A 13,175-nucleotide genomic window follows, 5' to 3' on the forward strand; every position below is an offset into this window, starting at 1 on the left:
ATTCAATAAAAGCTAAAAATTTTAAACCCTCTTGAAATTCAACGAATTACATATTTCTGTTGTAGTAGTCAAGGTGGCAACTGCAACTGTTGAGGTTGATTATAATATAGATGAACACGTTTAAAAAAATGAGAAAATGAAAAAATATATGAGAAAATAACACCTTGCATGTGTTCAGAGTATGTTAATCGTTGATACACATTTTGTAGAGTCTGTTAAAGATATGACAGTTCTTTATGTATATATATTGAAAGATTAAAAGAGTTCCTATTATAGCAAGAGGTTACAAAAACTGTTAAACACTATCCAGTTGACAGTTAAAGCACCATGGACAGTGACACGAAGCACACTGACAGGTTTGAACTAAACTCAAAGTACTTGGAGAGGGGGAAAAAAACATATGTAAACAGGAAAACAGAAGGAAACTTTAAAGATATCACTCACCAAAGTTGACATCTGAGAACAGTTGCCTGATAGTTGCTTCTCCAGTTGAGATGTATCTGTTCCATCTCCATCCACATTCACCAAACTTTCACTCATAGGCTGCATATATTTCATGTCACTCTTTCTGGAGTCAGTCGTCCTGCACACCTCGTAATTGTACACATGTTGGAGAGTCCCTGTCCCCAAAGTGTCTGAGTAACGTGGTGGATAATATGGAATCACAGGGAGGTTGGAATGATACAGGATGCGAGACTGTCTCCACCTGTAGATCTTCACTGATATGATAACCACTAAAACACGTGATGAAGAGGAAGGAAAACTACAGCCAGAGCCAACACTAAGTAAAAAGTCAGGTTATCATTGTACTCCTTGTCGTGTGGAAAGTCAGTGAACTCCGACAGCACTTCAGGGAAGCTGTCCGCCACCGCCACGTTAAGAATGACTGTAGCTGAACGAGAGGGCTGCCCGTTGTCCTCCACTATAACAGTCAGTCTTTGTTTCACAGCATCTTTATCAGTCACTTGGCGGATAGTTCTGATTTCTCCATTCTGTAAGCCCACTTCAAACAGCGCCCTGTCTGTGGTTTTCTGTAGTTTATAGGAGAGCCAGGCATTCTGTCCAGAGTCCACATCAACAGCCACCACTTTAGTCACCAGATAGCCCACATCTGCTGAACGAGGAACCATCTCAGCCACCAGAGAGCCACCAGTCTGGACTGGATACAGAACCTGAGGAGGGTTGTCGTTCTGGTCCTGGATTATTATTCGAACTGTGGCTATTGAACTCAGAGGAGGGGATCCAGCATCGCGAGCAGTTACGTTGAACTCAAACCATTTCATTTGCTCATAATCAAATGATCTCACTGCATGAATGATACCATTATCGGAATTTACAGACACAAACGACGACACAGCTACCCCATTAATTTCTTTTTCCTCCACAAAATAAGAAACCCGACCATTCTGGCCCCAGTCTGCATCTCTAGCACTGAGAGTGAACACTGAAAATCCTGGAGAATTGTTCTCTGGTACAGTCATATTATACTCTGATCTATCAAATTCAGGTGGACTGTCATTCACGTCAGACACTTTAACATTGATATTTTTACTACTAGACAGAGGTGGAGAGCCTTGGTCGGACACTGTTATGGTGATATTATACTCAGGGACACTTTCTCTATCTAAGAAGTCTTCGGTTACAATGGTGTAATATCCAGTCAATGTAGACTCAATTTTGAAAGGTACATCAGAGTTAATGGAGCACCTGACAACACCATTACCATCAGAGTCTTCATCATCCACGTTCACAACAGCTATAGTTGTACCTGGAGGAGAATCCTCCGATATGGAGTTAGAAAATGACATGAGCTGTATTGTAGGGACATTGTCATTCTCGTCAGTTATTTGAATGATAACTTTACATGTATCAGTGTATCCTCCATGGTCACTAGCCTGAACGTTTAGTTGATACGTTTTAGACTTTTCAAAGTCTAGATTACCTGAAACTTTGATCTCTCCTGTTTCCATGTTCACTTCAAAAAGCTGCTTAGCCTCTTTAGCGACATGAGGGAAGGAAAATTTTACCTCACCATTAACTCCTTTATCTGCGTCATTTGCACTAACAGTGGTTACCAGTGTTCCTTCAGGAGAATTCTCCTTGACATCTGTTTTATAAACGGGCTGGCTGCACACTGGCGCATTATCGTTTGCATCAAGTACCGTAATATGAATACGCACTGTCCCTGATCTACGGGGATCACCGCCATCTGAAGCAATCAAGACGAGAGTGTGAGTCTCCTCTTTCTCTCTGTCTAAAGGATTTTGCAAAACCATTTCGATAAATTCGCCTCCGTCAGGCTGGCTCTGTACTTCTAATTTGAAGTTATCCGAAGGTTTAAGTGTGTATTTTTGAATATCATTTACTCCAACATCAGAGTCTTCTGCACTCACCAACGAGAAACGAGTCCCTGACGTGACGCTTTCAACAAATTTCAAAAATATATCATCCTTTGGAAACGATGGACTGTTATCGTTAACATCTATAACCTCTACTGTCACCCGATAAAGCTGGATGGGATTTTCTAAAATGAGTTCGAAGCTAAAGCTACAGGGCGTCGTCTTTCCACACAGCTCTTCTCGGTCGATCCGCTCTTTAATAACAAGTGTACCTTTGTCTCGGTTTAAATCAACATATTGTCTGCTTCCTTTTGTAATAATGCGAGCTCGACCTGATATGAGTCTCGACACATCCAAGCCCAAATCTCTTGCAATGTTTCCGACAAAAGACCCTTCTGCTTGCTCCTCTGGTATGGAATACCGAGCCTGACCAGTCACTGAGCTCAGCTCGAAAAGACAAAGAATGACAACCAACACTTGCCATCGGCCTCTGCCAGCGATGTTCCACATACAAGCCATCATATATGCAGAGATGAAAACGGGGTGATTCCTTTAAATGCCAAACGGTTATAATTTAATCCATAAATCGAAAAGGTGCCGGTACTGTCGAAAATAAACGTCACGATGAAATCCACAATGTGAACCCTGACGGGCAGAGCGTCGTCTTTCTATGCAGTAAAACACTAAATGGAGTTAAAGGGGTGGAACGCTGCTCCGGCTGCTTCGGCTGTTAGTCAGTGATGAATCAACAGCGGCACTCAGAGCTCGTCCTCGGTAATGTAGGTAGGTGGTGCATACAGTAAGAGGAAAAGTTTTATTTCAAAAGCAAGGACATGTTTGTACATGAATTAAACAAAACACTTTTCTGTGTGCTCAAGGGGCCACTATGATTAAGACAATATCCATATAACGTTCCAATAAAGTTTCATGAAAGTCAGGTGATCGTGAAATTAAGTTGTTTTAAACTAAATGCAAGCTTCATCATGTTAATGACAAAGAGAGAGCTTTACTACGAATGAGTGACGACTATCTGAAGCAAAAATCACAAAATGGGCCACTATGTTAAACAAAAACTAGTAAACTCGGTAAAATAATAATAACAATAATACATTATAGTCATTTATGATTATTTCTTTGTCAACTTTTATATCATTTGTATTTTCCTTGCTGCATTTTCGTTTGTATTTCCTTGGTCTGCATGATATTGATTCATTAAGAGCCACAAATCTTAAACCCTCTTCAATTTCAACTAATTACATATTTCTGTTGTAGTAGTTAAAGTGGCTGTAACTGTTCAGGGTGATTATAACATATATGAACACATCTAAAAAAAAAAAAAAAAAAAAGGATAAAATTAATAAAAAGATAAAATAACAACTTGCATGTGTTCATATCAACTTCATCATTGATGTACATTATGTAGAGTGTGTTGAAATTTTGACAGTTCTTTTTGTATATATATTGGTAGATTAATAGATTTCCTATTATAACAAGCGGTTACAAAAGCTGTTAAAACTGGTCCAGTTGACAGTTACAGCACCATGGACAGTGACACAAAGCACACTGACAGGTTTGAACTAAACTCTAAGTACTTGGAGAGGAGAGAAAAACATATGTAAACAGGAAAACAGAAGGAAACTTTAAAGATACCACTCACCAAAGTTGACATCTGAGAACAGTTGCCTGATAGTTGCTTCTCCAGTTGAGATGTATCTGTTCCATCTCCATCCACATTCACCAAACTTTCACTCATAGGCTGCATATATTTCATGTCACTCTTTCTGGAGTCAGTCGTCCTGCACACCTCGTAATTGTACACATGTTGGAGAGTCCCTGTCCCCAAAGTGTCTGAGTAACGTGGTGGATAATATGGAATCACAGGAAGGTTGGAATGATACAGGATGCGAGACTGTCTCCACCTGTAGATCTTCACTGATATGATAACCACTAAACACGTGATGAAGAGGAAGGAAACTACAGCCAGAGCCAACACTAAGTAAAAAGTCAGGTTGTCATTGTACTCCTTGTCGTGTGGAAAGTCAGTGAACTCCGACAGCACTTCAGGGAAGCTGTCCGCCACTGCCACGTTAAGAATGACTGTAGCTGAACGAGAGGGCTGCCCGTTGTCCTCCACTATAACAGTCAGTCTTTGTTTCACAGCATCTTTATCAGTCACTTGGCGGATGGTTCTGATTTCTCCATTCTGTAAGCCCACTTCAAACAGCGCCCTGTCTGTGGTTTTCTGTAGTTTATAGGAGAGCCAGGCATTCTGTCCAGAGTCCACATCAACAGCCACCACTTTAGTCACCAGATAGCCCACATCTGCTGAACGAGGAACCATCTCAGCCACCAGAGAGCCACCAGTCTGGACTGGATACAGAACCTGAGGAGGGTTGTCGTTCTGGTCCTGGATTATTATTCGAACTGTGGCTATTGAACTCAGAGGAGGGGATCCAGCATCGCGAGCAGTTACGTTGAACTCAAACCATTTCATTTGCTCATAATCAAATGATCTCACTGCATGAATGACACCATTATCGGAATTTACCGACACAAACGACGACACAGCTACCCCATTAATTTCTTTTTCCTCCACAAAATAAGAAACCCGACCATTCTGGCCCCAGTCTGCATCTCTAGCATGGAGAGTGAACACTGAAAATCCTGGAGAATTGTTCTCTGGTACAGTCATATTATACTCTGATCTATCAAATTCAGGTGGACTATCATTCACGTCAGACACTTTAACATTAATATTTTTACTACTAGACAGAGGTGGAGAGCCTTGGTCGGACACTGTTATGGTGATATTATACTCAGGGACACTTTCTCTATCTAAGAAGTCTTCTGTTACAACGGTGTAATATCCAGTCAATGTAGACTCAATTTTGAAAGGTACATCAGAGTTAATGGAGCACCTGACAACACCGTTACCATCAGAGTCTTCATCATCCACGTTCACAACAGCTATAGTTGTACCTGGAGGAGAATCCTCCGATATGGAGTTAGAAAATGACATGAGCTGTATTGTAGGGACATTGTCATTCTCATCAATTATTTGAATGATGACTTTACATGTATCAGTATATCCTCCATGGTCACTAGCCTGAACGTTTAGTTGATACGTTTTAGACTTTTCAAAGTCTAGATTACCGGCAACTTTGATCTCTCCTGATTCAACATTAACTTCAAAAAGATGCTTAGCCTCTTTTGCTACATGAGGTAACGAAAATGTCACCTCGCCATGAACTCCTTTATCTGCGTCAGTGGCACTAACAGTGGTTACCACTGTTCCTTCAGGAGAATTCTCCGTGACATCTGCTTTGTAAACGGGCTGGCTGCACACTGGCGCATTATCGTTTGCATCAAGTACCGTAATATGAATACGCACTGTCCCTGTTCTACGGGGCTCACCGCCATCCGAAGCAATCAACACGACAGTGTGAGTCTCCTCTTTCTCTCTGTCTAAAGGGTTTTGCAAAACCATTTCGATAAATTTCCCCCCATCGGTCTGGCTCTGGACTTCTAATATGAAGTTTTCCGAGGGTCTAAGTGTGTATTGATGAATATCGTTTATTCCAACATCAGGGTCGTCGGCACTCACCAACGAGAAACGAGTCCCTGATGCAGCATTTTCAACAATCTTCAAGTTGATTTCATCTTTAGGGAACGATGGACTGTTATCGTTAACATCTACAACCTCTACTGTCACCCGATAAAGCTGGATTGGATTTTCTAAAATGACTTCGAAGCTAAAGCTACAGGGCGTCGTCTTTCCACACAGCTCTTCTCGGTCGATCCGCTCTTTAATAACAAGTGTACCTTTGTCTCGGTTTAAATCAACATATTGTCTGCTTCCTTTTGTAATAATGCGAGCTCGACCTGATATGAGTCTCGACACATCCAAGCCCAAATCTCTTGCAATGTTTCCGACAAAAGACCCTTCTGCTTGCTCCTCCGGTATGGAATACCGAGCCTGACCAGTCACTGAGCTCAGCTCGAAAAGACAAAGAATGACAACCAACACTTGCCATCGGCCTCTGCCAGCGATGTTCCACATACAAGCCATCATATATCCAGAGATGGAAACGGGGTGATCCCTTTAGATGCCAAACGGTTGTAATTTAATCCATAAATCGAAAAGGTGCCGGTACTGTCGAAAATAAGCGTCACGATGAAATCCACAATGTGAACGCTGACGGGCAGAGCGTCGTCTGTCTATGCAGTAAAACACTAAATGGAGTTAAAGGGGTGGATCGCTACTCTGGCTGCTTCGGCTGTTAGTCAGTGATGAATCAACAGCGGCACTCAGAGCTCGTCCTCGGTAATGTAGGTAGGTGGTGCATACAGTAAGAGGAAAAGGACATGTTCATACATAAATCAAATAAAACACGTTTCTGTATACCCATAGGATAACCATGAATTAAGCCAAAACAAACAAACAAAAAACCGGTGATTTCGAAAGAAAATATCTTTGGAATTTCAGATTATTTTGTTGTCACCTGTTATGTCACTTGTATTTTCCTTGCTGCATTTCCATTTTTATTTCTAGGTCTGTATTATGTCGTTTTTATTTTATTTTATTTTATTTTTTTATTTTTAAAAAAAGAGCTAATAAACTTAAACCCTCTTCCATTTCTACTAATTCGATTTCTCTGTTTAAGTGGCAACTGTAACTGTTTAGGTTTAGGTCATGATATATATGAACATATCTAAAGAAAAAAGAAAAGAAAAAAGAATATGATAAAATAACACCTTGTGGTCAGAGTAACTTCATCCTTGATGCATATGTGTAGAGTGTGCTGAATCTATGGCAGTTCTTCATGGATATATATTATGTATAAATATATTAATAGATTTCCCATGATAACAAGTAATTGTAAATGCTGTTGAAAACTGGTCCAGTTGACAGTTACAGCACCATGGACAGTGACACAAAGCATACTGACAGGTTTGAACTAAACTCTAAGTACTTGGAGAGAAAAAATATAAATAGGTAAACAGAAGGAAACTTTAAAGATGTCACTCACCAAAGTTGACACCTGAGAACAGTTGCCTAATAGCTGCTTTTCCACTTGAGATGTATCCGTTCCATCTCCATCCACATTCACCAAACTTTGACTCATAGGCTGCATATATTTCATGTCACTCTTTCTGGAGTCAGTCGTCCTGCACACCTCGTAATTGTACACATGTTGGAGAGTCCCTGTCCCCAAAGTGTCTGAGTAACGTGGTGGATAATATGGAATCACAGGGAGGTTGGAGTGATACAGGATGCGAGACTGTCTCCACCTGTAGATCTTCACTGATATAATAACCACTAAACATGTGATGAAGAGGAAGGAAACTACAGCCAGAGCCAACACTAAGTAAAAAGTCAGGTTGTCATTGTACTCCTTGTCGTGTGAAAAGTCGGTGAACTCCGACAGCACTTCAGGGAAGCTGTCCGCCACTGCCACGTTGATAATGACTGTAGCTGAACGAGAGGGCTGCCCGTTGTCCTCCACTATAACAGTCAGTCTTTGTTTCACAGCATCTTTATCAGTCACTTGGCGGATAGTTCTGATTTCTCCATTCTGTAAGCCAACTTCAAACAGTGCCCTGTCTGAGGCTTTCTGTAGTTTATAGGAGAGCCAGGCATTCTGTCCAGAGTCCACATCAACAGCCACCACTTTAGTCACCAGATAGCCCACATCTGCTGAACGAGGAACCATCTCAGCCACCAGAGAGCCACCAGTCTGGACTGGATACAGAACCTGAGGAGGGTTGTCGTTCTGGTCCTGGATCATTATTTTCATAGTCACGTTGCTACTGAGTGGAGGAGAGCCTCCATCTTGCGCTTTCACTGTCAGATGAATTTCTTTAATTTGTTCATAATCAAACGAACGGACCGCATGTAAAACCCCAGTGTCAGAGTTTATAGACACATAATCAGACACGGGATTACCACCTACGCGTGTCTCTTCCACGAAATAAGAAATTTTTGCGTTTTGATTCCAGTCAGCATCTTGCGCGCTCACCGTAGCTATAGGTACCCCGGGTGAGTTATTCTCGTGAACGTAAGCAGTGTATGACTTTTTATCGAACAATGGGCCATTGTCGTTTACATCAGAAACTTTAAGTTGTAATGTGACGGAGCTGGAAAGAGGAGGAGCTCCCGAGTCAGTGGCTATTATTATAATATTGAATTCAGAAGTAGTCTCTCTATCAAAATGCTGATCCAGCACAAGGTTGTAGTAGCTGGTTAATGACGACTGGATTTTAAACGGAAGTGTTTTATCTATAGCACATTTTATCTGTCCATTTTTCTCTGAATCTGCGTCCTTAACGTTGATAACAGCTATTGTCGTTCCGAGAGGGGCATCTTCCGCTACAACATTGGAAAATGACATGATATTAAGGACTGGGACATTGTCATTGACGTCACTAACCTCAATGATAACTTTACTGGTCCCAATCAAACCACCACGATCCCTTGCCTCTAACCTGAGCTCATATTTTTTCTCCTTTTCGTAGTCTATAAGCCCAGCAGTTGTTATGACACCTGTGTTTTCATCGATGCTGAAAATATTAACAATATTGCCTTTTACTTTTGAAAAACTAAAAATGACTTGGCTGTTAGATCCAATATCCGCGTCAGTGGCGTTCACTGTTGTAATGTACGTACCCTTTGGAGCATTTTCAACTACCACAGCCCTATAAATTGACTGGTTGAAGACAGGGGCGTTATCGTTTGCGTCTAGAACTGATACATTAATATTAACCGTACCTGATCTTTGTGGATTTCCACCGTCGACAGCTATTACTTTGAGGGAGAGACTGGGGTGTTCCTCTCTGTCTAGTGACTTCTGGAGAACCAGTTCAGCATATTTACTGCCATCTGGATTCGCATGTTGTTTCAGAATAAAGTAATTATTTGGGGACAAGATATAATTTCGTAACGCATTCAGTCCGACGTCAGGATCAACTGCGCATTCAACGGGAAATTTTGCCCCGACGGTCGCAGATTCACTCGTTTCGAACTGGATGTCTTTATTGGGAAAGAATGGGGCGTTGTCGTTTATATCTAAAATTTCGACAGTGATGCGATGCAGTTCGATTGGATTTTCTAAAATGATTTCGAAGCTGAGGCTGCACGGTGTCACGTCCCCGCAAAGCTGCTCTCGGTCTATTCTCTCCTTCACGGCTAGAGTCCCTTTGTCTGCATTCAGCTCGATGTACTGAATGTTCTCTCCGCTTACGATACGGGCACGGCCAGAACGGAGCCTTTTCAGATCCAGACCGAGGTCTTGGGCAACGTTGCCAATAATGGAGCGACTCTTCATCTCCTCTGGGATGGAATAACGAATTTGACCAACCGTATGATCAGTCATAAATGAAAGGAAAAAGAGAAATCCCATTTGCCATCGACATATAAAACACAAACGCCATCCTACATTTCTTGGGTAGAGCTGTCCTCCGGTTGCCATTGCAAACAACAGATCTTGATAAAGTATACGTCCACACTTGAAGAAAAAAAAAAAACTATAATTCACCTTACAACGTACAGTTTATGTCCTCCTGTATCCCAAAGAAAACGCGTAAATGAATCTCCTCTTCATGCAACGAAGGACAGTACCACCACTCTCACATTTAAGTGAGGGAGGGGAAGGCTGTTCGCTCACACCAATAGTTTTGCTGACCAACAGCGTCACTTAGAGTTCAAAACATGAACTTGTTAAACTAAGAGTTAACGCCAAAGTTTGTATTTCAAGTAAATATAGAGTACTCACGTCCGACAACTATTTGCTTAAAGTTTACAAGACAAAATCAATTGGACTGTAAATAACAGAAACAACAACCATGGGAAAACTGGAAAGCAACCCCTCAAACATGCTGTTAGAAATAAAAAATGAGTTCCACAAGGGCATTGGTGATGGAGATGATGTAGAGAACTGAACTGTCGCTGTCTTTGAAACAAGAAGCATCAAGAATGCAGAAAAAAATAAGAAGGAACCAATTTCATGCCACCCGATTATTATTCTATGTTCACAAGTGCTGAAAGTCGGGAATAACCATTTATGTGAACATCAAAAATAAAACTGTTGCATTAGCAATATTGTTGATTTTATTTTAACTTGTGATAAAACTGAACTAACCTCAAGAGGAGAGTCTGGTTCATCCAGGATGCTCTTCTCACTCTGTATCCGCTGCATCGTCCCTGTAGAACTGGGGTCCATTATCAACACGTTCTGACTACCAGCTCTGCCGAACTTACAGTCACTCTTTCTGGAGTCAGTTGTCCTACACACCTCGTAATTGTACACGTGTTGGAGAGTCCCTGTCCCCAAAGTGTCTGAGTAACGTGGTGGATAATATGGAATCACAGGGAGGTTGGAGTGATACAGGATGCGAGACTGTCTCCACCTGTAGATCTTCACTGATATGATAACCACTAAACACGTGATGAAGAGGAAGGAAACTACAGCCAGAGCCAACACTAAGTAAAAAGTCAGGTTGTCATTGTACTCCTTGTCGTGTGGAAAGTCAGTGAACTCCGACAGCACTTCAGGGAAGCTGTCCGCCACCGCCACGTTAAGAATGACTGTAGCTGAACGAGAGGGCTGCCCGTTGTCCTCCACTATAACAGTCAGTCTTTGTTTCACAGCATCTTTATCAGTCACTTGGCGGATAGTTCTGATTTCTCCATTCTGTAAGCCCACTTCAAACAGCGCCCTGTCTGTGGCTTTCTGTAGTTTATAGGAGAGCCAGGCATTCTGTCCAGAGTCCACATCAACAGCCACCACTTTAGTCACCAGATAGCCCACATCTGCTGAACGAGGAACCATCTCAGCCACCAGAGAGCCACCAGTCTGGACTGGATACAGAACCTGAGGAGGGTTGTCGTTCTGGTCCTGGATCATTATTTTCACTGTCACATTGCTACTGAGTGGAGGAGAGCCTCCATCCTGAGCTCTGACAATGAAAATTATCTGTCTGATTTGTTCATAATCAAATGAGCGTACAGCATGTATAACTCCGCTTTCTGCATTTACAGAAACATATCCAGAAATTGGCAACCCAGCTATATTACTCTCCTCTAGAATATAAGATATATGGGCATTTTGATTTTCATCTGTATCTTTAGCTTTTAGAGTGAGAACAGAGATGCCTGGAGCATTATTTTCTGCAATTAATGCCATGTAAATACTCTCTGAAAATGCTGGAGCATTATCATTCACATCGGAGACCTTTAAATGAAAGGTTCGTTTTGCCAAGAGAGGAGGGATTCCAGCATCTGTCGAAACAACAGTAATATTATATTCTGAAAGACTTTCACGATCCAAAACAGAATCTGTTACCAGAGTGTAGTAATTTCTTAGATTAGATTTAATCTTGAAAGGCATATTGTGTTCAATTTTACAATTTACCTGTCCATTATCACCTGAATCGAGATCTTTTACATTTATGATTCCAATAGTTGTACCAGAAGGGGAATCCTCAGACACAGGACTCGTGAATGACATGACACTTATTAAAGGGGCGTTGTCGTTTACGTCAGTCACTTCAATTATCACTTTACTTGAATCTGTCAACCCCCCCTGATCTTTTGCATCAATCCTGAGTTCATATTTCTTATCCTTTTCAAAATCTATTGGGCCCGAGACATATAATAAACCAGAGGATTGATCTATGGTCAACAAATCAGCTATATTGCTCTTTGCGTTTGAAATCGAATAAGTGATGTAACCATTTGACCCACTATCCGCGTCTTTAGCATTAACAGTAACGATAGGAGTACCCTCAGCTGCATTTTCTATGACACTGGCCTTATAAACAGACTGGCCGAAAACGGGAGCATTGTCATTCACATCTAAAACATTTATATCTATATTTACCGTGCCAGATTTCTGTGGATTCCCACCGTCTACTGCTATAAGTTTTAAGGATAGACGAGGTACATCCTCTCGGTCCAATTGCTTCTGAAGTACCATCTCTGCATATTTACTTCCGTCTGGATTTATGTGCTGCTTCAAAGCGAAATTGTCGTTTGGGGTTAAAACATAATTTTGCAGTCCATTGTCGCCGACATCACGATCCTCTGCACTGTCGAGCACAAATCGCGCACCAAGGTTAGCGGATTCGCTGATGTCTAACAAAATATCCGTTTTCTTGAATACCGGGGAGTGATCATTCACATCCAAGACTTCTATTGTTATAGGGTGCAGCTCTACAGGGTTTTCTAAAATCATCTCAAAGCTGAAACTGCATGGTGTTGTGTCTCCGCAAAGCTGCTCTCGGTCTATTCTCTCATTCACCACTAAAATCCCTTTGTCTGTCTTCAGCTCGGTGTAGTGGATGTTTTCCCCGGTTACGATACGGGCCCTGCCAGAGCGAAGCCTTTTCAAATCCAAACCGAGATCCTGAGCAACATTACCGATTAAGGAGCCTTTCTTCATCTCCTCTGGTATCGAATAGCGAATCTGAGAAGTAACAATCTCAACCCAGTAAAGCAACAGAAGAATCATAACCCACTGAGTACCGCAGAACAAACGCCATTTGCAGAGCATTTGCTGATACGCCATACTAGAAAGAGCAATTTTTAGAAAAAAAGGGAAAACTAAAATCTTCCCGTCTGGATTCAGCAACGCACAATAACAGCTGTCCTTCGTTTGTATTTTGAGGAAAAGAAAAAGAAAAAAAAAATCTGACAAAAGTCAAAATATAATTTCCGATAGAGAGATGTTTCTCGATGCTCCCCTCTGCTTGCTTCAACTGGATCTTACAAAGAACGTCCCTGAACTGAAAGGGAAATGTAATGGCGAAAAACACTCTTCTTGATCAACAGCGTCCCTC

The 13,175-nt window shown here is 41.5% G+C and overlaps 2 protein-coding genes across 11 annotated transcripts in view; both read right to left on the reverse strand.

Annotated features, from left to right (window-relative positions):
• LOC125008080 (protocadherin gamma-A11-like) overlaps positions 1 to 13,175 on the reverse strand; it is a 191,503-nt gene that overhangs the window by 127,854 nt on the left and 50,474 nt on the right. For 2 of the 10 annotated variants that reach the window (XM_047585139.1, XM_047585125.1), the window contains exon 1: positions 10,478 to 13,089. The exons of 6 other annotated variants lie outside the window; for them this stretch is intronic. In XM_047585139.1, coding sequence (XP_047441095.1) covers positions 10,478 to 12,904 — 2,427 coding nt within the window. In that variant the 5' untranslated portion in view covers positions 12,905 to 13,089. Of the gene's footprint in view, positions 1 to 7,369; positions 10,431 to 10,477; positions 13,090 to 13,175 lie in introns of those variants that run through there. 2 more of the 10 variants (XM_047585124.1, XM_047585133.1) reach the window with 2 other exon arrangements.
• LOC125008084 (protocadherin beta-16-like) lies at positions 2,867 to 7,354 on the reverse strand. The gene has a single exon (XM_047585154.1). It carries the CDS (start codon positions 6,409 to 6,411, stop codon positions 3,871 to 3,873), a length of 2,541 nt encoding a protein of 846 aa, XP_047441110.1. The 5' UTR covers positions 6,412 to 7,354; the 3' UTR covers positions 2,867 to 3,870.

This window comes from Mugil cephalus, chromosome 5, assembly GCF_022458985.1.
Source record: "Mugil cephalus isolate CIBA_MC_2020 chromosome 5, CIBA_Mcephalus_1.1, whole genome shotgun sequence".
NCBI classification, from domain to species: Eukaryota; Metazoa; Chordata; class Actinopteri; order Mugiliformes; family Mugilidae; genus Mugil; species Mugil cephalus.